We start from the raw sequence: 26,255 nt of genomic DNA, 5'->3' as shown, positions 1-26,255 counted from the left end.
GTGTGTGTGTGTGAGATCAATCCAGCTGAAGTTCCAGCTCTAGGGGTCAGTGTGTGTGTGTGTGTGTGAGATGGGTAGGTTTAGGGGCAGTGTGTGTGTGTGTGTGTGTGTGTGTGTGTGTGTGTGTGTGTGTGTGTGTGTGAGAGGGGTAGGTTTAGGGGCTGTGTGTGTGTGTGTGTGTGTGTGTGTGTGTGTGTGTGTGTGTGTGTGTGTGTGTGTGTGTGTGTGTGTGTGTGTGTGTGTGTGTGTGTGTGTGTGTGTGTGTGTGTGTGTGTGTGTGTGTGTGTGTGTGTGTGTGTGTGTGTGTGTGTGTGTGTGTGTGTGTGTGTGTGTGTGTGTGTGTGTGTGTGTGTGTGTGTTATGATCAGTGATGGGCGTGACGTGTTACTGTACTTGCACTACTTCTAGCGGTAACGCATGTAACGAAATATTTCTTTAATCAAGCAACACAAAATGGCGTGTGGGTTTGCTTCTCATTATGGGATGCGGTTTAAACAGCAGCTGCTTCTACACATGCCGGATCAGTTCTGTTCATATTTACATAACTTAAAGAGTCACTTCAGTGGTTTAGCGTTAAGCTTCGTATTTAAACTGGGTCATTTATGCAGTAGAAATGTGGAATTATTTTTAAATTTGGCGCCTTCTACACTGAGATGTATTTTTGTCTCATGTGGATGAAAGACAACAACTCCCAGAATGCACTGCTTCGCTGCCCTATGAGGCCACTCCTACACCGTCGTTCTGATCTTCAGAGTAATACAATCATTTAGTTCAGTTCGAGAATAAACACTACAGTTAAAAGCTGAAGGTGTGTTTTCAGTGAAGTGAGTGAGCTGAAGGAGAGTCAGAGTCAGATCTCACTCAGCTGAGGGTTAGCGTTAGCCAGAGCGTTCTCACATCATCTGGAAGATCAACCAGCACAGGATTCAGGGAAGAGCTGAAGCACTCTCTGCTCTGCAGCGCTCCGTTATTAATGTCCATGCGGCCGTCTGTGTCTCAGTCAGTGTGTGAGATCTCTCCCTGTGGGCGGATGATAACATGCGGAGCAGCTTCATCTACTGGCTGGAGTCTCGAGCCTCAAAACATCCTCAGATGATGCAAAATGATGATATTTGTGTCATCGGAGGATTTTTTCCAGAAATAAACTGCATAATTCTCTGGTCTCGGGGGATATGAGGGGGAATGTACCATCATTTGAATAAACCACCAGGTTTCTACTGATAAAACCCTACTGCTAAACCACTGAAGTGACCCTTTAAGTTACTTTCCCTAGTAACTGATTACTTTTGATATACAGTAATTGGTCAATGAATTAAATGACTTGTAGTATCTGTAACTGATGCCTGATTTTCAGTAGCGTGCCCAGCACAGGTTATGAAGTCTGAGCTGATGTTTGTGGTGTTCAGGCCAGTGTTCCTGATGGAGCGGATGAAGATGGTGCTGTGGAGTTTGGGAATCTCCCATCCAGCTGTCCACTTCCTCCACATCTGGCTGTGAAGAGGGAACTGGGTGAGCCTTTAATCCCCCAGTGTGCTGTAGTTGTGGCGTGTGCTCGCTGTCTGACACACAGTTATTAACCCTCTGCTGCTCTTCCTCTAGGGGGCGCATTGCTCATAAGTGACCCGACACCTAAACATTAAACTTCCTCCACCGCAGTAAAACCAATGCAATTTATTTTTCTTCAATAATATTTTTTCTTTTTAATTTTGTATTTTGAGATGATTTGATGGTATTTTTTAATATTTAAGCAATAATTATGGTCTATTTTTGGCATTGAAAATTATTATTTTTTTAAAAACAAAAATTAATTATTGTTGTATTTCAGGTTAAAATAGAGACTAGGCCTTCAAAATATATATTTTTGAAGGCAGATTAGCGCCTCTTTTGGGCGTAAAGCATGTGTGTGACCACTAGAGTCTCTATGGAGAGGCTGGAGGATTCACTAGTTCTGTTTTGAACACGTTTAATGATTTTTTTGTTGTTGATGGATTTGAATATATATTTTACAAATCTCAAAGACTATTTATTATGAAGTTTTAGATATTTTTTTGTTTGTTAGAAATAGATTTTTTCTGTGAATGTGTGTTTTTGCAGATTTCTCATTCATTTCCCGAAGAGCACAAGTGGGAGTATTTTTTTACGACCTTTTTTATACCTAATGCTAGAAAAGTCACCAAGTTTCATATCATTCTGATGAAGCTGTGATTTTTTTTTTTTAAACTCAAAATGTGGTTCATAGGTTCAGTTTTTCGTGTGTGTGTGTCAATATCACACTCCTGATGTTTTAGAGTGTCACCCCTTCACTGCTGAGTACTTTTTTTCAGCATTGTGGCCGATTTGTAGATTTTACACACAAATATTTAGAGAATTTGTGCTTTTGCAGATTTCCCATTCATTTCCTATGGCCATTCATTTATGACCGAAGACAATGAACGATACTTTTTTTTTTTTTTTTACAACCAATTAGCATGATCGACTCATGACCCAATTGTTTTGTGTGTTTACATCCCTAATGCTAGAAAAGTCACTAAGTTTCATATCATTCTGATGAAGCTGTGATTTTTAACATTTGAATTTCCGGTCAGAAATGACCAAAGAGCAGCAGAGGTTAAACATTGACTAAAACACCAGTGAATTCTTCCTGTCTCAGAACCATCGGAGAGCTCCGCATCTGCACCCGTTCCCGGAGTCACAGGTTTGGGATACTCTGGTTTTGGGAATGCCCAATGGGAGCGCGGAGCCAACCTGCAGGAGTATTACTCCAAGAGACAAGAACAGGACGACAAAGCGGTAGCTCTTCATTTTTAGGCAGTCTAACCAGCATTACAGAGTGTTTCTGAGAGTTAAGGGTTCTCTTCTTGTTCCCCAAGACCTTGGAATCCGAGGAAGTTGATCTGAACGCTGGCCTGCATGGGAACTGGACTCTGGACAATGCCAAGGCGCGTCTGAACCAGTTCTTTCAGAAGGAGAAGAACCAGACCGACTACAAGTACAGCCAAGTGGGGCCTGACCACAACAGGTCAGAACATCCCCATCAAACGCAGCCGCTCACTGTGAGAGAGACAGATTCATCTCTATCCAGATTCAGTGTTCAGGAAATCACACGGTTAATGTGTAAGGGTTTGTTTTTCTGCTGGACTGAAGCGATCACAGAGAACTCCTTGATGTACATCTCACCTCAAGGAGATCTCAGACAGCAAAGGCCATCTCATCTCGCTGTCACCTTACAAATCCAGCATCCAATGAGTGAATCTCACCAAACTGCTCAAGAACATGTCCAGGGCAGATTCACTTCAATCAATCACAGGAATCAACACGCATAGGGATTGCCAGAATACCACAATACACATCTAAACACACTAGGGCTGCACGATTCGGGGGAAATATCTAATTGCGATTATTCTGGTTAAAATTGCGATTATTATTATTTATTAATTTTTACAAATGAAAAGTGTGTATATATAACATTTTGTGTTTGTATATTAGTGTCTAATAATAATAATAATGATTATTATTGCTAAATAAAAATAAGAAATATTACTATTACAATAACATTCATTATTAAAAAAATTAAATGGAGCATTTAAGAATAAATATAACAATATAATAATAATATTTAAATTTTACAGAAAACTAAAAATGATGGGTTATCTGTTAGTATACAGACTAAAAATCATTAGAAAGGTTGAGTTATTGTAAAAAAAAAAATATGTATTATACAAATCTGTGCTTTTTATCTGTAATATCAATTTCTTAAAGTCTTTAATATGAAATATGAGCCTCTTATGCATCCACTGTGGGGATTAAAACTCCTGTACATTGAAGAAAAACATATAGATGTTCATATAAATTTATTAAGAGAGAAGTTTTATTTTTCTTATTTTCTACCCAACAGTGTCATTCATACCCTCGAGCAGAATCTCCACACTTGCGCCAGAGAAGTTATCGTTTGTTTTCATTAAATCCCTAAAGTGAAGCTAGCGCTGTAGCTGAATAAAACGAAGATAGAAACGCTTTGACTGATTAATAATAAACATGAAGGTAATACTTCTGCGACAAGATATGGTGTATTTGAGTTCTCAAGCCTTCTCTGGTATTTTCATCATAATAAAGTATTCAGTGCTGATGATATTCTGTGATGAGAAGCCACATCAGCTCGACTGACGATATGAAGAGAGTTAAAACCTGTTATTAAACGCTGTATTTGGTTGGACAACAGCTTTATGAACGCTTCTCATTACTAGTTTGTGAAGATGTTTGACACATGTTGCTCAAAGTCGCAGTGCTTTCAGACGGAGCAGTGTTTACTGATCTCAGAGCAGCTCTTCACTGACACGCTGGGCGTTTATTTATTTCATTACAATCGCAGCCTTTGCACTTTCATAATCGCACATAAGCCAAACCTCGATTGCGATTAATCGTACAGCCCTAAAACACAGCTACAATGTCCATTGAAGTATATAATAGTGCTAAATCATGTCACCAACATGTACATTATTATTATATTTACGTATTGTGCGGTGAAATGTGACCTGGACGTGTTTTTGTGAGATTCACCCATGTCGTGTGTAATCAGAGGACGATAGAGATGCCAGAAATCACAACCTTACATGGGGAACACATGTGACATGACTTAGGCTACACTAAGAGGTCACATGGTAAAGTATGTGATTGGTTGGGTCTCGAGGTGGGAACGTAATGTCTGGTTGTGATTTCTGATGTCACTCGTCCATCAGGGGTCGAGTTCTCCGGTACCGTGAGAGGAATAACTCCCTGTTTAGAAGTCTGGCAGGAAAACAAACCCGCTCAGGATGGGGCGTATGGGCCCAATGTTGATCTCATGTGCTGTCCGGTTGAGAGGTCAGTTTGTTTGATTGTTAAAGACATCTGTGGGCTAAAGGTCATGTTCACATGTTCTTGATTTGATATCTTGCTCTATTATAGGAGTTTTATTGCTGAGATGACACTCTTTGTAAGACAGCTGGGTAGGAGTAAGTATCAGAACGCTTCATAACCTTCTACATACTCAAATATAAGGTCAAAGAGTGCACTATTAAAGGAAACCTCTGGTGTTAAGACTTGATATTGCTTCAATATGTAGTGGAAAAACCATGAAAGATTTACGTTATTTATAAAAACCCCATCGTTTTATATGTATATTGTGTATAAAGGGGGCGCCATTTTGTTTAGGTGTGCAGTTGATAATGTCAAATGGTGATACTCAGCGAGCGACTGTTGCTATTTTCAACACAACTCGAACAAAACTTAGAGGACGCCACATTGTGCAGCTTTTGGCTGTGATTAACAGGAGAAGCGACGCAAGTCTTCACTGCTTTCATCATGATAAGAAGAAACTAAACGTCCGTCTTTGTCCTCCAAAGCGTCTGCATGTTTACATCATGTGATGGCATCTAGCGCTTCTCATCTCTGCCGTTTCACAGCACGGATTTCACTCGATATCCAGGGGCGTTGAGACTTCCTGTGGGGAAAGATCGATGGTACGCCATTTAGTTTAAGCCTGCGCTTATATCCATCACCACCTGAGAGCTCTTTCAGAGGCTGCGGTCGACTAAAAGCCTCTGAATCGTCAGGGCTCAAGAGAATAGAGACGCGGTCTTTACGAAGTTTAGTTTCTTTTCATTAGGAAAGCAGTGAAGACTTGCATCGCTTCTGCTGTGGCCCTTCGACTGATAATCACAGCCTAAAGCCGCATCATCTTGAGTTGTTTTGTGGTAAAAATATCAACAGTAGCACCAGTACCTTTGTACTAGAGCTTAGATCGGGCTCAAAAATCAAGCCCAACCCCAACCTGACACATTAACTGTCATTATGAGCCCAAACCCGATTTAAACCCTGCCATTTTTTTTATACGAGGGCATTCTGACGAGCGCTCCGCTCAATAATCCGCTCTATGCCAGCGCTCCACTCATGAAGCCTCACTGCTAAAACAACGCTCAAATCACACGCACATGACATCTGTACTGTAGCTGAATATACTTGCTGTAGCCATTAAACAATATAATATTTAAACATAAATATGAAACACAATACAATGTAATTTTAAAATGTGACCTGATTATGAAAAGTGCAAAGATGCGAGTGGGTCAGAAATGATTTTGAGCACATTAAGTTTTGTAGAAAGCCTTTCTTTAAAGTGCATTTTGTCTTAATTTGAATCAATGTTTCATCAGCCAATTGCCTGGATTTAATAAATAAGAAGCAAACCGGCTATAGCAGACAATAATCGTGACATGAAGGCGCCGGATAGTCCTGGGAAATATTGGCTCGGGCAGAGAATATAAACTCTACTTTGTCCACAATCTTTCATATTTTTTCCACTACATATTTCAGTAAGAGATCATTTAAGTTAAGTCTTAACACCAGGGGTTTCCTTTAACCCGAACCCTCCCGTCCGCCATCAGAAGTTGTGTCCCAGCTAATGCTGTCCTGCTCTTCTAGAGGTCTGTGGCCGCGAGCATGGCTCGACGAAGAAGCTGGCCGCCCAGTCCTGTGCCCTGTCTCTCGTCCGCCAGCTGTACCATCTGGGGGTTATAGAGGCCTTCACTGGACTGACCAAGAAGAAGGAGGGAGAAAGTGTGAGTTTAACACCCCAGTTCGACTTCTTCCAGCTCTGTGTTTACTGCCTCCTCTAACTTCCTGTCTGTGTTGCTATAGGTGGATGTGTATGACGTGAATCTCAGTGATGATTTGCCGCAGCAGTTGCACAGTATTGTGCAAGAGCTTGGCCTCGAGATCCCTCCTCCTGTAAGTGTTGGACAGGAAACCTGCATGAGATATTGGTGAGTTTGTGCCAACACCTTTGTCCTGTTTTAGCCTCAGGACCCCAATAGTCCCCCAGTGTCTCTGGTTCAAGGGAAGTTGGCTCACTTCGAGCCGTCCCAGAGGCAGAGCATGGCCGGCGTGGTGCCCTGGTCCCCACCACAGGTCAACTGGAACCCCTGGACCAGCTCCAACATCGACGAAGGGCCGCTGGCGTTTGTGAGTCTGCTGCTCTGAACTTTCCTAACTTAAGGGTATCAGTGTTATATACCTACGACTGAAGACGTGTGTGTGTGTGTGTGTGTGTGTGTGTGTGTGTGTGTGTGTGTGTGTGTGTTGCAGTGTACGCCAGAACAGATCAGCACAGACCTGCAGCAGGAGCTCAACTATCAGCTGGAGCAGGACAAGAACCTGCAGACGGTGAGAGAGAAACACTCCAGGAAATACATTTTCGCACGCATTTATCGCTGACGTTTAACGCCTCGTGACTAAACAAAGGGCGCCAATGTGAGTGTGCACACCGACGCGCTAAATGCCAGGCGTAAAAGCACCATTTCTTTAAAAAAAACGTAAACACTAGTGATGCCACAATTCTCAATATAATCGTTCGGTACGGCATTCATTGTTCAATACGCGCTCGGTTTGGCATTTAATTAATTATTTTTCTACACATTCTATCATTTGCCTCCTCCATCCCAACACTGAACAACTCGACATACATTCACATCACAGGTTAGTGGTGGAGTTATACTCACGAAACACTAGAGTTATTCACAATCACCAAAGCTCATTATTTGCATGCGTTTTAAAGCCTTGCTGGTTAAACATTTCATTCACGTGATTATGCACGGTTTTAACATGAGCTGAACGTGCGCACTAAACGCCTGTCAAATACACACAAGGTTAACACACACACAGTCGGTTATGTCTAAAGTAAAGTCGGTGTGTGTCTGTATATTAGATGCGTGCAAGTCTTAAAGTGACAGTAGCGCAGACTATAGTGAACACGCCGTCCTTAAAGGGACAGTTCACCTCTAATGTCATTATTTACTCACTCTAATATTCATAACCTGTGTTAATTTCTCGATGACAGAATCTTCATTTTTGAGTGAACTATCAATTTAATGTTAATACAACAACAAAAGACAAAGAGAAAATCACTCACTGCTCTTGACTGAAGAACTTTAGCTTTAACCTCTTAACAAGCGCCCCATTTTTTAGGAATTCTTTGAAAACGATATACCCAAATGAATATGTCTGCAGCTCTTAAACCCTATGGTCTATATTCATAAACCTGGTCTTATTTTAAACTAGACACTTGAAATATTGCTACCCAAGAGTCATAATAACTCAAAGTAATATGGGAACAGAGTAATATACATGTAAATATACATGTAAGTGACTCACGTTTTTTGTTTTTTGTTTTCACTTAGGGAAAAAAATATTATAATTTAATGTTAAGAGCCTGAAAATAACTTAAATATAAAACTGAATGTCTAATCATGTCATGATTCAAATATGAGGATGATTCTCTCAGTAATGTAGCTTCTGTGAGCTTTTATGTCAAGAAAAGTCTAGGCGTCATTTCAAAAAGGCCATTTATTTCAGAACATTTGCTATTGTAAAGAGTAGTTTTTCATTCAAATAAATCTGCAATAAACTGCAATATAATACTAATTATAATGGATAAACAGTTACTGAAAAACTAAAGCAACTATTTACAGAGATTACAAAGTGTAAAAAACTCATTTAGCTGATGGGAAGCGTCTGTGAGAGACAGCGCGCTCCACTGCAGTTGCGCCATGGAGAACGCGCAGCCAGCGCACTAACAGTATTCACCAAAGCCTACTTACGCAAACTGCGCAAGATAATGCCTTTTGATTGGTTACTAAGTCCATCAATCAAACCTTTGTTGGAAAGGCATTGGCTGGGCACCGAGTGCCTTTATCCAACGAAAACCATGGGCGCAATGATTGACAGCTCACCAAGCCTGTAAGGCACTTCCTCTATATGATGCATCCCAGAAGAGTCTCTGATTGAAGGAGAGAGACGGGGGAGGGTTTAAAATACGTGGGAGAGTCTATTCTAGCAGGGGGAGTTTGCCAGACACGGATAAGAATCGATATTTCATTGAAAATGGACATGATTGATCACGCTAACTCAAAACTCTCTTGCAAACAACGGAGGATTTTTAGTTTTTTCCCTATTTTTTCATTGTTTTGGATTAAAAAGTGGGATGCATTTTGAAGAGTGGACTCTTACACAGAGATGTATGCGGGTGTTTATTGGATTCGTCCGATCTGATCTGAACGACAGGAGATGAAAGATGAGTAACGCTGATATTATGCTAATGTTTACATGGACGGTCCTTTAGCATTTCATTTAACCCTTTCCTCTCTGGTGTATTTATTGCAAAAACAAGTTCAGAACATGAATCTTGAGTGTTTTAGCTTTCAAATGATGCATAGTTTGTGATAGTTGATTGAATATTTTGTATAAAACAAAAGTAAATAAAAGTACACACCCCCCCACTTCTGTCAACCCCCCCATCCACGAACCGGTGCGGGTTAAGAAGTTAATAAGAATCAGTGTATATTTTATAGTGAAGTAGTGTTTTATTTTTACATTCATTCATTCAATCTCATACTTAAATGCTGCTGTACAGCTCTGAGCTGCCACTGTTAATCTTTATATATATTTATTTTATATTATACAGTACACTAGGAATGTGTATAGTCAATAAAAAAGTATTTTTTCTCCTTAAACTCTGTTCCTGTCGCTTAAGAATAGAATAGTAAAAAACTGATGTGACAAGCCATCAGAACCGAACCGAAAACTGTGGTTAAAAACCGAGGTGTGTATTGAACCGTGGACTAACTGTAGTGTGCATCCGTAGTAAATACCGTCTCTGTTCTTCTTCTGTGTGACGAGCGAGTGTCAGAAGCGTAAAGCGTCATCAGTGGAAATCGCTTGGGTGTGAACACAAAGACGCGCCGAAAAACGTCTAATGATATACAGATTAACAGACTAGAGTTTTTCTGGTGTTGTGAAATGAACTCGCATGTTCTTTTTCCAGATTCTAGGGGAGCGGAGTCAGCTGCCAGTCAAGAACTTTGAGAAGCAGATCATGGCCGCGGTTCACAACAGCCCAGTGGTCATCATCCGCGGAGCCACCGGCTGTGGGAAGACCACGCAGGTCCCTCAGTACATCTTGGATGAGTTCATCCACAGCGGCAGAGCGTCCGAATGCAATATCGTTGTGACACAGGTGAGCGTGTTGACATGCTTCGCTATTGGGTGTAGGGCTGCAACAACGAATCGATAAAATTCGATAATTAAAAGAGTTGGCAACGAATTTCATTATCGATTCGTTGTGTCGCGCGACTATTTTGACCCTCAATAAGACGCGGAGATGTTTGAGTATAAAAAAAGCACGGTTAAGTCACTACAGAATCCCACTTTTGTTCCGTTTGGAAGTGAGGAGCGTGCCGTCCCTCCAGTAGCTCTTCTGGTGGTTACTCGTTATCCAGCTTCACAAGCATGACAAGTTAGCGTTAATAACAGTAGTAAAGCAGGGCTGGTATTATAGTTTGCAAGACTAAAGACACATTTTTATTCACTTCACTGACAAAAACTATGACTAATCTCTATTGTCATTTTCGGTCTTAAAGTGACAGCAGTCCATTAACCTGCTTCCATTTGTGCTCTTAATATTAATCAAACAACAAAAGACAGAGAAAATCACCTCTTTAGTTTTAATAAGGATTCATTATATTTATTATACATTCATTATTTAATCCATATTTAATCTATAAGGAATGTTGTTATATAGAATGCATATCATTAATTGTGTTCTTCTTTAGGACGAGTAGTTTTATTTAATTGTTACATAATATTTGTTTATGTCACAGCAGTTAAATCTGTGTCTGTACTGTATTGTATACAGTAGATGTTTTCTCCAGGAGTAAATAATGGGTTTGGACATTTTAGAGAAATTCTTAATGCATTACAATTTAACTAAACCCATTAAAGTTTGTTTGTGAGTGTGTGCGTCTGAGTGTCGTGTAGAGAACAAGTTCTAACATCCTGTTAAGTGTTCTGATTAGTATTTTTCTTTATAAAAAAAAAAAAAAAAGATTTATAGATTTATTGTAGCAACCTGTGCACTTTCTGAAGATTTTTTGCACTGAATTTGTACTGTCAGTTCTGTTTTTGGATAAAGGATTGGAAGTTAATGGGGTTTTTTATCCGATCCACCGATTAATCGGAAAACTAATCGACAAATTAATCGATTATTAAAATACTCGTTAGTTGCAGCCCTAATTGTGTGTGCTCGGTCCCCTTGACCCGTTTGATGGCTTGCTTCTGCTGATGTTCATCCTCCAGCCGAGGCGGATCAGTGCGGTGTCCGTGTCGGAGCGGGTGTCTTTCGAGAGAGCGGAGGAAGTGGGGAAAAGCTGTGGCTACAGTGTGCGGTTTGAGTCAGTCCTGCCTCGCCCTCACTGCAGCATCCTCTTCTGCACCGTTGGTAAGCTCCTCTCTTCTGAATCTGAGTCTGTCACTGCACAGCTAAACATGTCATCTGCACAGGGGTTCTGCTGAGGAAGCTGGAGTCCGGGATCCGCGGCATCAGTCATGTCATTGTGGATGAAATCCATGAGAGGGACTTGAATGTAAGTCCGGCGCTACCATATCAGCTTGATATCAGGATCCCGTCTCACTATATTCATAAGTGTGTGTTTCTGTCCAGACTGACTTCCTGCTGGTGGTGCTGAGAGATGTGGTCCAGGCTTACCCTGAGGTGCGGGTCATCCTCATGTCTGCCACCATTGACACCACCATGTTTAAGGAGTACTTCTTCAACTGTCCCGTCATCGAAGTGCATGGGCGCGCACATGCTGTGCAAGGTCAGGAGGGATGCTAAAAATAATCAGCTTCTTTAATATTCACATCATCTTACTCAATAATAGAGCATTAATTATTGAGTGTGTTGACTGACTGTAAAGCACTGAAATCACTTCATCATCCTGGTAGATTATTGGTGTTTTTCTTTTTCCAGAGTATTTCCTGGAAGACTGCATTCAGATGACTCAGTTCGTACCGCCACCAATGGATCGGAAGAAGAAGGATAAAGATGAAGATGGGGGAGAGGAAGAGGTGTGTGTGTGTGTGGTTCTGTGTTTTTAAAGATTAGGTGCGAAAACATATACAAATATTATAACCCACTTCTATTGTCTGAGACAAATGCATGTATTTTAGGGCTGCAACAAACGATTATTTTAATAATCGAGTAATCTAATGATTATTAGGACGATTAAACGACTAATCATCGATTATTGCCATTGCCATCGACGACTAATCAGTAAGTTTTTTACGATTATTCAGCTTTTTCAATTAGTTAAAACATTGTTATACATATTCTAAATAAAAAAGAAAATCACTTCAGCTTTTGAAATGGTTGTTTTAATGAACTTTGAGCCAAGTTCTCAGAACTCAAATCACACACAAATGCTCTCTAAGCATTGTTTAAATATTCTGTTCGCTTTCAATTGAAAAGATAAATAATAATAAAAAAAATTTGCTGCATTACAGACAAAAAAAAAGATGTTTGAATGTAAACATCTCTTGGCAGCAGTATTAAGAGCTTCATTTGTAAAACAATAACAGGCCCACTGCTTTTCTTAGAACTGAAACAGAAAAAGAGGACATTTACTTCCGGACACAAAGAATGTTCAAAATATGAATCTGCAAATCTGCACATTGCAGACAAAAATGACAATATTAATCTCTTACATGACAATTGAGCTGACAGATTCTCATTCACCTTTTAATTAACAATATGAAAAAGTAACTGGCATGATATTCTTCCTAACATCCCCTTTTGTGAGTCTTCATGCATATGAACAAAATACAGACGTGTTATGAGACTATAATACCTAATAGTGTTATAATAAAAAAAAAAACTAGACGCGGTAGACGCTATTTTGACGCTCAATTCGCGTTTGGTGTGAACGCAGCATAAGTTTGAAGTTTTGTGAAACTTTCCCACATCTTGCTAGTTCAGATTAGTTTGCACTCCGTCGTTCGCGCTGTTTTCTTCTACCGCAACATTTGTAAGGGCTCCATTACACTCTAGCGCTACAGCGCCCTAGCGGTCAAATCGCCATATTACAGACCCTTACATTAGGCCACATGAGATCAAACGACTACTCCACAACAAAGATATTTGACATATAAAGACAATGTCGACTAATCGTTTCAGCCCTAATGTATTTAAGACAAAAATGTTATATTTATATGATTAAATGAAATGGGTCTGTGTGTGTTCTCCAGGTGAACTGTAATGTCATCTGTGGGCCGGAGTACAGCCCTGAGACCAAGCGGGCCATGTCTCAGCTCAATGAGAAGGAAACCCCGTTCGAGCTGATCGAGGCTTTGCTGAAGTACATCGAAACGCTGCAAGTGCCCGGAGCTGTGCTGGTCTTCCTGCCCGGCTGGAACCTCATCTACTCCATGCAGAAACACCTGGAGATGAGCCCACACTTCGGTCTGGACTGATATCCTACTCTATTCTCCTGAGATATGGACTTGTAGATGACTAACAGTGATTCCTCCAATCTTGTGTCCCTAAGGCGGTCATCAGTACCGAATCCTGCCCCTTCACTCTCAGATCCCCAGGGAAGAGCAGAGGCGTGTGTTCGAGCCCGTCCCTGACGGCGTGACCAAGGTCTGGACTCCTGTTATTGGTCCGTTTAGGAACTGGTGTATTGATTTAGTTTTAAACAGTTTTCTCTGTCACACCACAGGTCATTTTATCCACAAACATCGCTGAGACCAGTATCACCATCAACGATGTGGTCTATGTCCTCGACTCCTGCAAGTAAGCAGCTCTGTTAATCTAAATAAAGAGAACGGCTCGCCTGCATGTCGTTCCAAACCTGATATGATTTAAGACGATATGAGATGTTTCTGTCCATACAATAGAGGTCACCAAAAGAGTTTGGCGCGACATGAGGGTGTGTAAATAAGCGGGCTGGGTAATATATCCATTTTAATCGATTCTCATTTTTATGAACCATTATTGACTCTTAAACACCAACAATCGATTAGTCTATCGTGTTTTCAGATGAATGAGCGGGGCATTGTAGCGCAGCTCCCATTTAATAAATCACAATCTGTGCTGTTACTGTTGATTTCACATACATTATGCCCATTTTATTACGACATTCAAAAACATAACTAGGCCTGTCACGATAACAAATTTTGCTGGACGATATATTGGCCAAGAAATTATTGCGATAAACGATAATAGTCGTTCTGAGACCATTTTCATCTAAAATAATAATAATAATGCAGGTACACCTTTTCAAAGATCAATAAACTTTTATTTCTAAAGACTATTTAACACTGAAAACGGAAAGTGTTTTAAATATCCACAAAAAATGAACATAACCAAAACAATAAAAGCAATGGACTCTCAGTTTGTTCACAAACAAATGCTCTTGAATAAACAGCTGAAACTGCAGAGGATGATTGAGTTTTAGGTAGAGCTGGAAATCCATTAAACAAATTAACTAATTAATCACATTTTGTCCTGTAATTAATCACGATTAATATACGTTTTTAATGTTTTGATATTGTAATAATTTTAGTTACTCTCCAAATTGATGTAGAAACAATTTAAAGACGGCATATTTTAAATATGTGTTGTAATGTCATGATTTTATGAATGAAGGCCAGAATCACTGATGTCTCTATGAAACATTAATGACGTTACATTACAGTATAACTGAAAGATGACAATCTCAACATTTATTAGGCTTTAACTTTTAATTTTAGTGACTTAAAACAATCTTTACATAACCCCATTATAATAAATGTTATTTTTACCTGTCCCTTCCATGTTAGACATGTACAGAAATGTAATAGTTAACTGCATAAATAATAAATGAAATATAGATGAATCATCATTAAAGCGCAAATTTTCTCTGTTCCCGTTGTTCTTTGATGAACATTAATAACAGGCATCATCAGTGCTCCTGTCACTTTAAGAACATTTCCTCTTTAAGTTCATTTAAGACGTTATTTAACTAATTTAAGATTCCTAATATGAGAATACAATAAATCCTCTGTGTTGTTGTTATTGTTTGTTCAAGAGCAAAAGCGCGCGCGTGTGCGTGTGTGTGTGTGTGTGTGTGTGTGTGTGTGTGTGTGTCAGAGTGTCCCTCGATTAGCTGACATGAGACGCACTGGACACTGACACACACACACACACACACACACACACACACACACACAGCTACACACACAGGACATTGACATACAGCGCATTCTCATGTCTTGTCGCGCTTAGAAGCATTTACATGTATAAGAGCGTGATCATAATGTAACGCTTGGCAAAAATGGATATAAAAACGGACACTGGAAATCATTGCGGCCGGAAAAATTATCGAGCTAATTTTTTTTTTTTTTTATTGTGCGATTAATTGATTTATGGACAATCGCGACAGGCCTTATCATAACCGTGTTGGCGCTGTGGCGTGAGAGGGCTCTGGCTCAGCTCGAGAAGCGGCACATGAACTGATCTTCTCTGCTTTAACCCCAGTTACAGCGCCACATGAACGAGCATCTGAACGTGTGTGTTAAGATACAGGACAACTAACCGCATCATGTGACGTGATCGCTCTGTCAGTGTTTCAACTGTGGAAAGATGTCAGTAAAACGGCTTCTAACGTCACATTTACCTCAGGAAAACCCCATCAGTGTCCATAAACTCATCAGCTAGAATCATAACTCTAGAGAGGAGCATTTTGAAAAATATATGCACCATTTTACATATTCATTATAATTTGTCATGTTCTTCAATATTTAATGCATGTATGAATAAATCTGATTTGACCATTTAAATGTTCATATTTCAAAAAACGATTTGGAGTAGAAATGATTATGTAATTGTAAATTTAATATTATAAATGTATTATAAAAAAAAACATAATTGAATGTAATTTAAGTGTTTGTATATAGTTCATTTTAACCTTCAATAATATAGTAGACTGACCTCTGACTCCCATAGTTCAGATATTTGATTTCCTTGAGAACATTTGCCATATATTGTACCTGACATGTTTCCACAATAATCGATATTGAATGTAATCGAATCGAATGGTGAAGTTTGTCCATACCCAGCCCTAGTAACGCTGATATGTTCATGTGAACTCTTTCTTTGATGTACTGTACATTAATCTTCTCTGTATGCTCCATTTGGTTCTGAAATGTTTTTAAAATGCAAACTGTGTGTCATTCAGGCAGAAAGTGAAGTTGTTCACGTCCCACAACAACATGACAAACTACGCCACAGTTTGGGCCTCGAAGACCAACCTGGAGCAGAGGAAGGGTCGAGCTGGACGGGTCAAGCCGGGCTTCTGCTTCCACCTCTGCAGCCGGGCACGCTTTGAGAAGTACGGCACTTTAATGAGCGATGGAACCATACCATCACCATACTAAACTCACAATACCATATTTATCACGATAGCTGTGTTACTATACATATTCAACATTATATATAGTAGTTTAAAGGTGCAGTGTGTAGTATTTATGAGGATCTAGTGACAGAAATGCAGTATAACACACATAACTCTGTTCTCAGTGGTGTGTAAAGACCGTTGTGTGTTTATGATCTTAGAATGAGCCGTTTCTATCTACACACACCGCGGGTCCCTTACAGTAAAGACGCCATTTTGTGCCGCAATGTTTCTACAGTGGCCCTAAAGGGACAAACTTCTCAACAGAGCACTAGCTACTCTCTGCGGTCTCACATGTTTGTCCTGTATGGGCCACCGTAGCTTCTCTGTGCTTCAGAAGGGAGGGGTGAGCGGGTGCAGTTCACAACCTCACCACTAGATGCTGCTCAAACTTACACACTGCACCTTTAATGTAGTAATGTCACTGAAACTGGTGATTTATGCTTTATAAATACATTGAGCTGAGCCTTGGATGATCTTACTCTATCCAGGGTTCCCACGCTTCTTGAATTTCAGACACATGGATTCAAGGCCTGGAAAGAACTAGAAAACAAACACAGGTCCTTGAAAGGGCTTGAGTTAAGCATGAACTGCATTGTGTTAGAGTAGCGTGTGCTATTACAAACATTGGCCTTCATGCGCAGCCAAAGCCAGAACAAAACAGCGTTACGGGAGGAAGCTATTTCAATATATTTCTGCTGTTCCATAAGCGCCATCTACTGGCAAAAGCCCTATTCGTATGGTAATTGTTTCTCGTGGTATGGTAAATTTTTCCTCATTTGAAATTATATTGTAGTTTTCAGTAAATGCCGTAGCGTTACTGCAGTAATGACACACACAGGTACAGTAGGTGTTTGATATAGTGGCAATAACACACACACCTTTATCATATTTATTGTGCTTGATTTAAAATAAAAGGTGCTTTAAAAAGTCCTTGAATCTGGTGTTCATGAAAGAGTGGGAACCCTGTCTATCTCGCGAATCATATCGTTTACATCAACGTCGCATTTTTATATTGTTATACGATGTATCGCTACATCCCAAGTTGTAATGCTAGCTCAAACTAAATGACCCTGAATCTGAAAGAGTGCCTTGATTCTGCAGACTGGACACCCACATGACTCCAGAGATCTTCCGCACGCCGCTGCATGAGGTGGCCCTCAGCATTAAGCTCCTGAGACTGGGGGCCATCGGAAACTTCCTGTCCAAAGCCATTGAGCCGCCCCCATTGGATGCCGTCATTGAAGCGGAGCACACGCTGAGAGGTACAGCTTTAATGTGCTAATGCTAATTCTGTTGAGGTGAAGCAGATCCTCAAGCCGGTGTTGTTTCCCAGAGCTGGATGCGCTGGACTGTAATGATGAGCTGACTCCACTGGGGCGCGTCCTGGCCAAACTGCCCATCGAACCACGACTGGGGAAGATGATGATTATGGGATGCATCTTTAAGTACGTTTCATCCTCACACCTGTCAGGTCACATTTAACCTTCAAATATAAAGTAAAATAAAAACTATAATTAGTCATGCATATACACTTCTGCTCAGTTTGGGATCAGTGACAGGGTTTCCACGGGTCTTGCCGCTTCATGAACTGATTGTAGACCTGCTTTAGTGAGATGGACTATCGACGTCTTTAGTAGCGTTTATGGGTCTTGAGAGAGGAAATGTCATTGCTGCTTTCAACACAAATATCTTCATTTGTGTTCATAAGATGAACAAAGGTCTTACGGGTGTGGAATGACATGAGGGTCAGTCATTCATGACAGAATCTACATTGCTGAACTAACCCTTTAACTTGACCTTCCACAATTTAACACCTTAATGTCTTAAATTGCACCAGAAAGTCTTACATTTAAAATCATGGCATTAAATTAGGAATTTGAGGAAAAAATAAAACATATTTCATAGGGCCTTTAAAAATGACATTGTCTGTTTTATGATTTAAATTAATTAGACATGCTTTTTGATTAATACAATTTAATTTAACCATTAAAAAGATAAAACAGAATATTAATTAATAATACAGATTTCATAGAGTATTAAATTGCATGAAGTGCTGAAAATGTATACCTAGGGTTTCTGTTTCCAGCTCAACTATCAGAACATCCGTAAATCAGGACACATTTAATGAAGAAATGAAGAGAAACTCCACAACATGAAGTGAGTTTGAGCTTAAAACAAGAGCAAATATCTGCCATTGGGGATGAAGAGCACTGGCTTTTCAATTAAGATGATTTCTATCAACACATCGGCTCATTTGCTCATGTTGTAATCACAAGATTTACAAAGACCTTTTTTGGTCAAATAAGGCATCAGTTATGGTTCTGCTGAATGGAAACATGAGACGTTATTTCTAGGATTCTGAATGGAATGTATAAAAAAATATTTTATAACGTTATAAATGCCTTTACTGTCACTTTTGATCATGTAATCACCAATTGATCAAATCTCACTGACCCCAAACGTCTGAAGAGCAGTGTATTAAAAACATAACGTGTGTTAGATCACTTTCTTTTTTTGTGTATATGTCTTGTGTATAATGGGCTGATCTTCTCCTGTAACGTGTGTGTGTGTGTGTGTGTGTAGTGTTGGCGATGCCGTGTGCACCATCTCCGCCGCCGCCTGCTTCCCCGAGCCCTTCATCAACGAGGGCAAACGCCTGGGCTTTGTTCACAGGAACTTTGCGGGCACGCGTTTCTCAGATCATGTGGCGTTACTCTCGGTCTTCCAGGCCTGGGATGAAGTCCGGTGGGTCCAGAGGGCATTGACTCTGCTTTTACATGTTAACTTCTTGAGGGATTTGCCGTTTAAATGGATTCTGCTTCATCAGGATGGGAGGCGAGGAGGCGGAGATCCGCTTTTGTGAGCACAAGAGGCTGAACATGCCCACTTTGAGGATGACCTGGGAGGCTAAGGTCCAGCTGAAGGACATCCTGATTAACGTCGGCTTCCCTGAAGGTTAGACCGGCTGCTGACCGCACGCTCTTTACAGTCCACAGGTGTGTGTGTGTGTGTGTCTGAATGTGTGTGTTTTCTGCGTTTCTTGTAGAGTGCCTAATGAATCAGATGTTTAATAACGTGGGCCCAGACAATAACCTGGATGTGGTGATCTCTCTGCTGACGTTCGGCTCTTACCCTAACGTGTGCTACCACAAGGAGAAGAGGAAGATCCTGACCACAGAGGGACGCAACGCTCTCATTCACAAGTCCTCCGTCAACTGTCCCTTCAGCAACCATGATATGACCTATCCATCTCCCTTTTTTGTCTTTGGGGAAAAGGTTGGTTTTAAAGTCTCGCTCGAAATTACGTTTCTACTTCATTTAGACTTAAACCATAATGTTCTACTTGCTAGTCAGCTGCAGATGATATTAAAGGGATAGTTCGCCCAAAACTGAAAATGACCCCATGATTTCCTCTCCCTCAGCTCATCCTAGGTGTGTGTGTATGAGACTCAAAATGATTAATACATTCACACACACTTATCCATGAACCTGATAAATGTTGCAGACATGTTTTACTATCCACAAACAAACGCCTTTTAACTTGTGTGCGCAAAATACAGAATGACATGAATGTGCAGCGATTTGTACAAATAGAGACACAGTTATGAATATAAAACTTCCATTGTGTATTAATGTGGGTCAGAATGTGTGTGTGCAGCGAGTGAGATGTGCTTTTGTGGATCCGGTGATGCGCAATCATTCATTCACTCAATTGTGAGTCGATCCTTTGATTCATTTGGATTTTGAGACTTTTATTTCGCCGGTTTGGCCTTTCACGACACACACACACACACACACACACACAGCTGTCTAAGAAAACCTGCTGCCACTAGATGGCAGTATCTGCCAGAACAGCCCCTGGCACGTTGAGTGTTATTCTGCCTATGAGACGCTTAAGGCCTGTTCACACCGGGACGAATATCGCGCGCGCTTATCGCCAGCGTTTTTCGTGACGTTTTTCGGCACGTCTTGAGTGTTCACACCCAAGCGATTTCCACTGGCGCTGCGGCAAATGAACGTGCACATTCAGTAGATGATGGCGCTCCCGGTACACAAGGTGGTGCTGCGGCACTTACGCTTCTGACTAGGGTTGGGAACCGAGAACCGGTTCTTATGCAGAACCGAAACTGATTTTTGAAAAATACCAGAACCGCGCGAAATTCCTAAGTTTCGGTTCCGAAAACGGTTCTGGTGCAATGTGTGTGCGCGAAGCGCTGGAAGCGTATCCTTTCATAGCGAGTGACAGCCAGTGTTGCCAAGTCCGTGGTTTTCCCGCTTTCCACTGTTGCCGCGGGCTGTGTTTCATGTCCGCGAGTTGAAGCGATTGTGCAATTGTGTGTTTTTTTTTGTAAAAACCTGGCAACTCTGGCTCACCTCATCATGAATATTAATTACGTTGCCTGCCGCTTCCAGGAGTGCAACGCAGTTCAGCCTGAAAGCCCTCGCGCTACACATTTACGGTTTTGCGTCAGATATTTTCTCGTTAACCACCAGCATGGCGAAGAGAAAGTCACAAGTATGGATTCATTTCCAAAGAATGAATGATAATGAAGCAAAATGTAACACATGTGAAAAGTTAATAACATGCAAAGGAGGCTGCACTAGCAATTTGACTAAACATTTGCTACAGCACAGAGTGCCTCAGGGCTTATACCAGATTTATAGTGAAAGGCCTATATATATATATAATTTGTCAACCGTTGAGTCACCATGGTTTAGGTAAGCGTTTAGGCACAATTACCTTTGTAATGCTGAATTGCAATGTATTATTTACAAGTTCACTGAATAACTGAATTACTATTAAATTAATATACAACTAATTAATAAATATAACTAATAAATATAATTTATAACTTGGTTTTATTCAGAGACAGAGAGATAAAATGTAATAAGACAATTTCAGAGGTGTTCATATGAAAAACAATGTGTTGCAAGAATGGCTTAATTAATACTGTAATATATGTACAGTTCAGGACTTTTTTGACATTGCCAACCTGTAAATGAATTTTAGAGCAAGTATAAACACAAAATGGATTGTTTGAGTTGCGTATTGTGCCTTTTTCCTTTACCACTATTTGTTTAATAATTTTAATGGAACCGGAATCGGAACCGGAATCGTTAGGCGGAACCGGAACCGGAACCGGAAAATTTCTCACGATTCCCAACCCTACTTCTGACACTCGCTTGTCTCACAGAAGAAGAAGAGAGACAGTATTTACGTGCTTGCCAAAACCACAGATATATTATATCTATGGCAAAACCATTCACACACTTTTTGCTAACTAGCAGGCAGCATTAGCAGCTCATCTTCTTCTTTGTCTACTTACTACTTCTTCTTCGTATCAGTGTGTGCTCGGCAAGAGTGTTTTGTGCTTGAGCGCCACCAAGTGGTGTTTTACTGTCACTTCAGCAGCTCCAGGCACGTGAACAAAAGCGCTGATCTCATTGGTCGGACAGTTTTTAACGTGCCGCGTCAAAATAAGAAAACGAACCCGAGGCGTTTTTAAAAAAAATGAGGGTTTTGCGTGTCTGTGTGCACACTCACATTGGCGCCCTTTGTTTAGTCACGAGGCATTAAATGTCGGCGATAAATGCACGCGGAAATCGTCCCGGTGTGAACAGGCCTTCACGGTAAACGGGTGTTAAAAGCTATTTTGTATAGGCAAGCAGATTCAATCAGGATATGAACACAACATTGTTCATCACAATATTTTTCTCCCACAGAAAACCATTATAAAATGCTTAATATGCAATATAGCGCATGTTCAATAAAGTATAGTCTGCTTTTAATATCAGCGTTTTACTGCAGGAAGCTGCATTAAGTGTTTTCTTTATAATAGACTTTATGGGAGAAAACGCTTGTGTGTACATGATGAGCCGAGGATGCATTAATGCATTAGACAGCGATATTTACAAGTATACAAATATGAACCCAAAACGCGCAAAGTTTCACATCCTCTGGAATATTCTAAAACGCTTAATGTGAAAAACGCATTAGGAAGACCGTGCAGACCAAACTCTTATTAATAAAGCATGTGCACAAAAGGCAGAGGAGCCCAGAATATGAACGCGTTTATAATTACATGTTTAAAGCATTTTCCTGCACGCTTAACGGCTTACAGACAGGGATATTAAAAACACATTCTGTACCTCACTAATAAAGAACAGGAGTGTAGCTGTAGCCTGTACATAAACACAGATGAGCCATTACTTTATAACGGTTTCCTAGATGTTCAAAACGCTGATATTAAAAGTAGACTATACTTTATTGAACATGCGCTATATTGCATTTTATGATGGTTTTCTGTGGGAGAAAAAAGCCAAACCAGCGAAATGAAAGTCAAAATCCAAATGAATCAAAGGATCGACTCACAATTGAGTGAATGAATGATTGCGCATCACCGGATCCACAAAAGCACATCTCACTCGCTGCACACACACATTCTGACCCACATTAATACACAATGGAAGTTTTATATTCATAACTGTGTCTCTATTTGTACAAATCGCTGCACATTCATGTCATTCTGTATTTTGCGCACACAAGTTAAAAGGCGTTTGTTTGTGGACGGTAAAACATGTCTGCAACATTTATCAGGTTCATGGATAAGTGTGTGAGAATGTATTAATCATTTTGAGTCTCATACACACACACCTATGATGAGCTGAGGGAGAGGAAATCATGGGGTCATTTTCAGTTTTGGGTGAACTATCCCTTTAAGGGGTGGGACATTCTCCGTCTAGAGAGCTTTTGATTGGATAAAGTACGGTGTAGTGCAAGATGAGTCATCAATATTTCTGACACAGAAAGATTTTTATCAAAGAAATATGTGTTCATATCAAAAGTGACTGTAAATACTTATATTATTAGAAATATATATATTTCAAACAAATGCAGTCTCCATAGAAATATGAAGCCAGCACAAGTGTCCTCAGAGAACGGGCAGAACAGCACGAGTAGAGTGTGTGTGTGTGTGTGTGTGTGTTCCAGATCCGAACGCGAGCCATCTCCGCCAAAGCCATGACTCTGGTCAGCCCTCTCCAGCTCCTCCTGTTCGGCTGTAAGAAGATCACGTCCACTGGGGAACTGGTGGAGCTGGACGACTGGTGGGTTCTGCTTCAGTCCTGAGCCGGATCTGGGAGATCCACCAGAGATTAAGAGTGTCTCTTCCTTCTGCAGGCTGAAGCTGAGGATCCCCCATGATGTGGCCGGGGGTGTGGCCGCTCTCAGGGCCGCGATGGAAGGCCTGGTGGTGGAGGTCACCAAAGACCCGGAGTACATCAGGAATCTGGACCCCACCAATGTGCGCTTGTTGAACGTCATTCGCCTGGTGTCGAGACCCTCGTCCGCCGGCATCAACCTCATGGCCACCAACCCACGGTGAGAGAACCCAGCCCATGCATCCACAGCTCTAGGGGGAACGACCTCTTGACCTTGATGGGACCTTCGGCTCAAAAATGACCCCCATAGGAAATGAACGGGAAATTGGCAAAATTGGAAATACAGAGTTTTTTTGTGCATACAATCTACAAATCAGCCAGAATGCAGAAAAAAAGACTCAACAGTGAAGATCTCTAAAACATCAAGAGTGCAAAACACACACACACACACACACACACAATTAGTTTTTGGAATGGCACACGTTCATTTGTGTGTGTGTTTTTGTCTGTTTTGCACTCTTCTGTTTTGTTGATTTGTAGATTGTATGCACAAAAAAACTCTGTATTTTCATATTTTTGCCAATTTCCCGTTAATTCCCTATGAGGGTCATTTTTGACCCGAAGGTCCTGAGTCGTGTGACTATTTTTTATGACCACTTAGACTTTTCAAATCCTGTCCCCAATTTTTTTCATATACCAAGTACCAATAAAGTCACCAAGTTTCGGACCATTCTGATGAAGCTACGATTTTAATTTGTTTTTATAAAATGCTAGATCCACTGTAGTGGTAAAATGTGCTATTGTGTGATAAAAATGCTCAGTGTGTCCACCGGATGGCACCATCTCATTAAAAACATTGCTTTCATGAGGCCTAGGCTTGACTCTAAAATGAAATACAGCTTTAATTAAAAAAATGATATATATATACACATACATACATACATACATATATACATATATTTACATTTTTTATTATATTCAATGGGAAAAAATGGGTCATAATTATTGCATAAATATGAATTATAAATCATAAAATTATCTCAAAACACCAAAAAAGAAAAGAAAAAATATATGATTGAACCAAAATATATTTAATTGATTTTACTCAAATCTTTTTTTATCTTAATCCCGGCCTCCGGGTCATTTTCCTGAGTGTGACCCATAAATGAAGAGCCCCAGAGGGTTAACTCTATTTGGTTTTTCCAGCTTTGGAGATGGTCCACGTCCACCCAAGATGGCCCGCACTGATTTTGGAGGTGGTGGAGAGTTCAGAGGCCGTGGAGGAGGATACAGAGGAGGTGGAGGCGGATCATGGTCTGGGGGAGGATACAGAGGAGGTGGAGGATACCAGGGTGGAGGAGGCGGCTTCAGAGGAGGATCAGGAGGCTATCGCGGAGGTGGAGGCGGTGGATACAGGGGCGGTGGAGGAGGGGGTTTCAGGGGATCTGGTGGATACAGAGGAGGAGGTGGAGGTGGAGGAGGAGGATATGGTGGAGGTGGAGGAGGTTATGGAGGAGGAGGAGGAGGAGGATATGGAGGGAGGGGCTCCAGAGGTGGGTGGGGTGGAAACAGGGGTGGTTATTAAAGCTCAGCAACTGAACATGAATATCTTTGAGATGCTAGAAAATTATGTTTGTATTTTGTTGTTGGTTCTCAATCTTCTCATTTTATTTGATGTAAATAAAGCATGAAGAAAAACTGACTTCCAGATAATATCAGTTATTAAAAATAGCTTGTTTGTGACCAACACTGTAGTAATCATTTTTAATAGATGGCCAATACATGTGAACTGTTGTATTCTATTAAAATAAGTGCTTTTCTATCATCATCTGTATGATTTCTTTATTATATTTAAATATCGGGTCGTCTTGATCAGGTCATAAAGTTCCTGCTGGGACTCCAGATTTTATTATTTAACCAGGGAAATCCTTTGAGAACAAGTCTCTTTTGCGAAGGAGCCCTGGCCAAGAAAGCTGCAATAAAAGTTTCACATAGAATACAAAATATAATAAATACAATGAGCATACAAGACAAAAATATTTATTAGGGGTGTGCATGTATAAAAAATCACCATAGTCCATAAGACAGGAAAGTAGCTCAACCAATTTCTTCCTTGTTGCAATAGAAAAGCATGCCTTATTCCTAAAATAGAACCCTAGCTTTAACCTGAGTTTCCGGGCTATGAGTCAAATGGTCGTCAAGTCAAAGCCCCAAGTGCTTCTGCTCAGCCACACGCTCTATCAGATTACAGGATAACAATGTTTGGAGGAATAGCTGTAGAGTTCCTATTATTTGAAAAGGGCCGTCTTCATTTTATTTGCATTCAACACAAGCTTCAAGTCAGATAGCCGAGATTGTACAGTGTGAAAGGCGTCCTGCAGGTCTGATGAAGGCTTTCTCCATAGGGATAAATCATAGTATCGTCAGCATAAAAATTAAACCGAGCATTGTGGACATTTGAACTGAGGTTATTTACATAAATGGTAAATATTAGTGGGCCCAGCACCGATCCCTGAGGAACCCCTGATACAACTTGTAAAAATCCTGACGAGATTCCGTCAAAAGTGACGCTGAGTCCTATCTGAGAGAGAATTTTCAAACCAACCAAACGCCTTCTCAGAAAGACCGATGTTGAGCGGTCTCTGTTTTAAAATACAATGGCTCACCGTATCAAAAGCTTTAGAAAGATCGATGAAAAGAGCTGCACACATCTTTCTGCTGTCCACTGCCTCAATGATGAAGCAGAGATGGTGCTACGTTCCTTTCGGAAACTCGACTGAAACTGAGAGA

General features: G+C 40.6%; 1 protein-coding gene across 2 annotated transcripts in view; it reads left to right on the top strand.

The window, feature by feature from the left end:
- dhx9 (DEAH (Asp-Glu-Ala-His) box helicase 9) overlaps positions 1-25,292 on the top strand; it is a 27,659-nt gene extending 2,367 nt beyond the window's left edge. The window contains exons 4-28 of one of the 2 annotated variants that reach the window (XM_079820244.1): positions 1,407-1,509; positions 2,651-2,790; positions 2,871-3,019; positions 4,945-4,991; positions 6,460-6,596; positions 6,676-6,765; positions 6,835-6,999; positions 7,123-7,200; positions 9,857-10,048; positions 11,167-11,308; positions 11,371-11,453; positions 11,531-11,687; positions 11,840-11,937; positions 13,114-13,327; positions 13,413-13,507; positions 13,587-13,660; positions 16,086-16,238; positions 17,406-17,566; positions 17,638-17,749; positions 18,888-19,049; positions 19,132-19,259; positions 19,351-19,580; positions 23,296-23,411; positions 23,485-23,685; positions 24,672-25,292. In XM_079820244.1, coding sequence (XP_079676370.1) covers positions 1,407-1,509; positions 2,651-2,790; positions 2,871-3,019; positions 4,945-4,991; positions 6,460-6,596; positions 6,676-6,765; positions 6,835-6,999; positions 7,123-7,200; positions 9,857-10,048; positions 11,167-11,308; positions 11,371-11,453; positions 11,531-11,687; positions 11,840-11,937; positions 13,114-13,327; positions 13,413-13,507; positions 13,587-13,660; positions 16,086-16,238; positions 17,406-17,566; positions 17,638-17,749; positions 18,888-19,049; positions 19,132-19,259; positions 19,351-19,580; positions 23,296-23,411; positions 23,485-23,685; positions 24,672-25,050 — 3,606 coding nt within the window. In that variant the 3' untranslated portion in view covers positions 25,051-25,292. Of the gene's footprint in view, positions 1-1,406; positions 1,510-2,650; positions 2,791-2,870; positions 3,020-4,736; positions 4,861-4,944; positions 4,992-6,459; positions 6,597-6,675; positions 6,766-6,834; positions 7,000-7,122; positions 7,201-9,856; positions 10,049-11,166; positions 11,309-11,370; positions 11,454-11,530; positions 11,688-11,839; positions 11,938-13,113; positions 13,328-13,412; positions 13,508-13,586; positions 13,661-16,085; positions 16,239-17,405; positions 17,567-17,637; positions 17,750-18,887; positions 19,050-19,131; positions 19,260-19,350; positions 19,581-23,295; positions 23,412-23,484; positions 23,686-24,671 lie in introns of those variants that run through there. The other variant, XM_079820245.1, reaches the window with a different exon arrangement.
- The last annotated feature ends 963 nt before the right edge of the window (positions 25,293-26,255 follow it).

The sequence above is a fragment of the Gobio gobio genome (genome assembly GCF_949357685.1).
Source record: "Gobio gobio genome assembly, chromosome: 6".
In the NCBI taxonomy this organism is placed as follows: domain Eukaryota; kingdom Metazoa; phylum Chordata; class Actinopteri; order Cypriniformes; family Gobionidae; genus Gobio; species Gobio gobio.
This window is presented reverse-complemented; position numbering and strand designations above follow the sequence as displayed.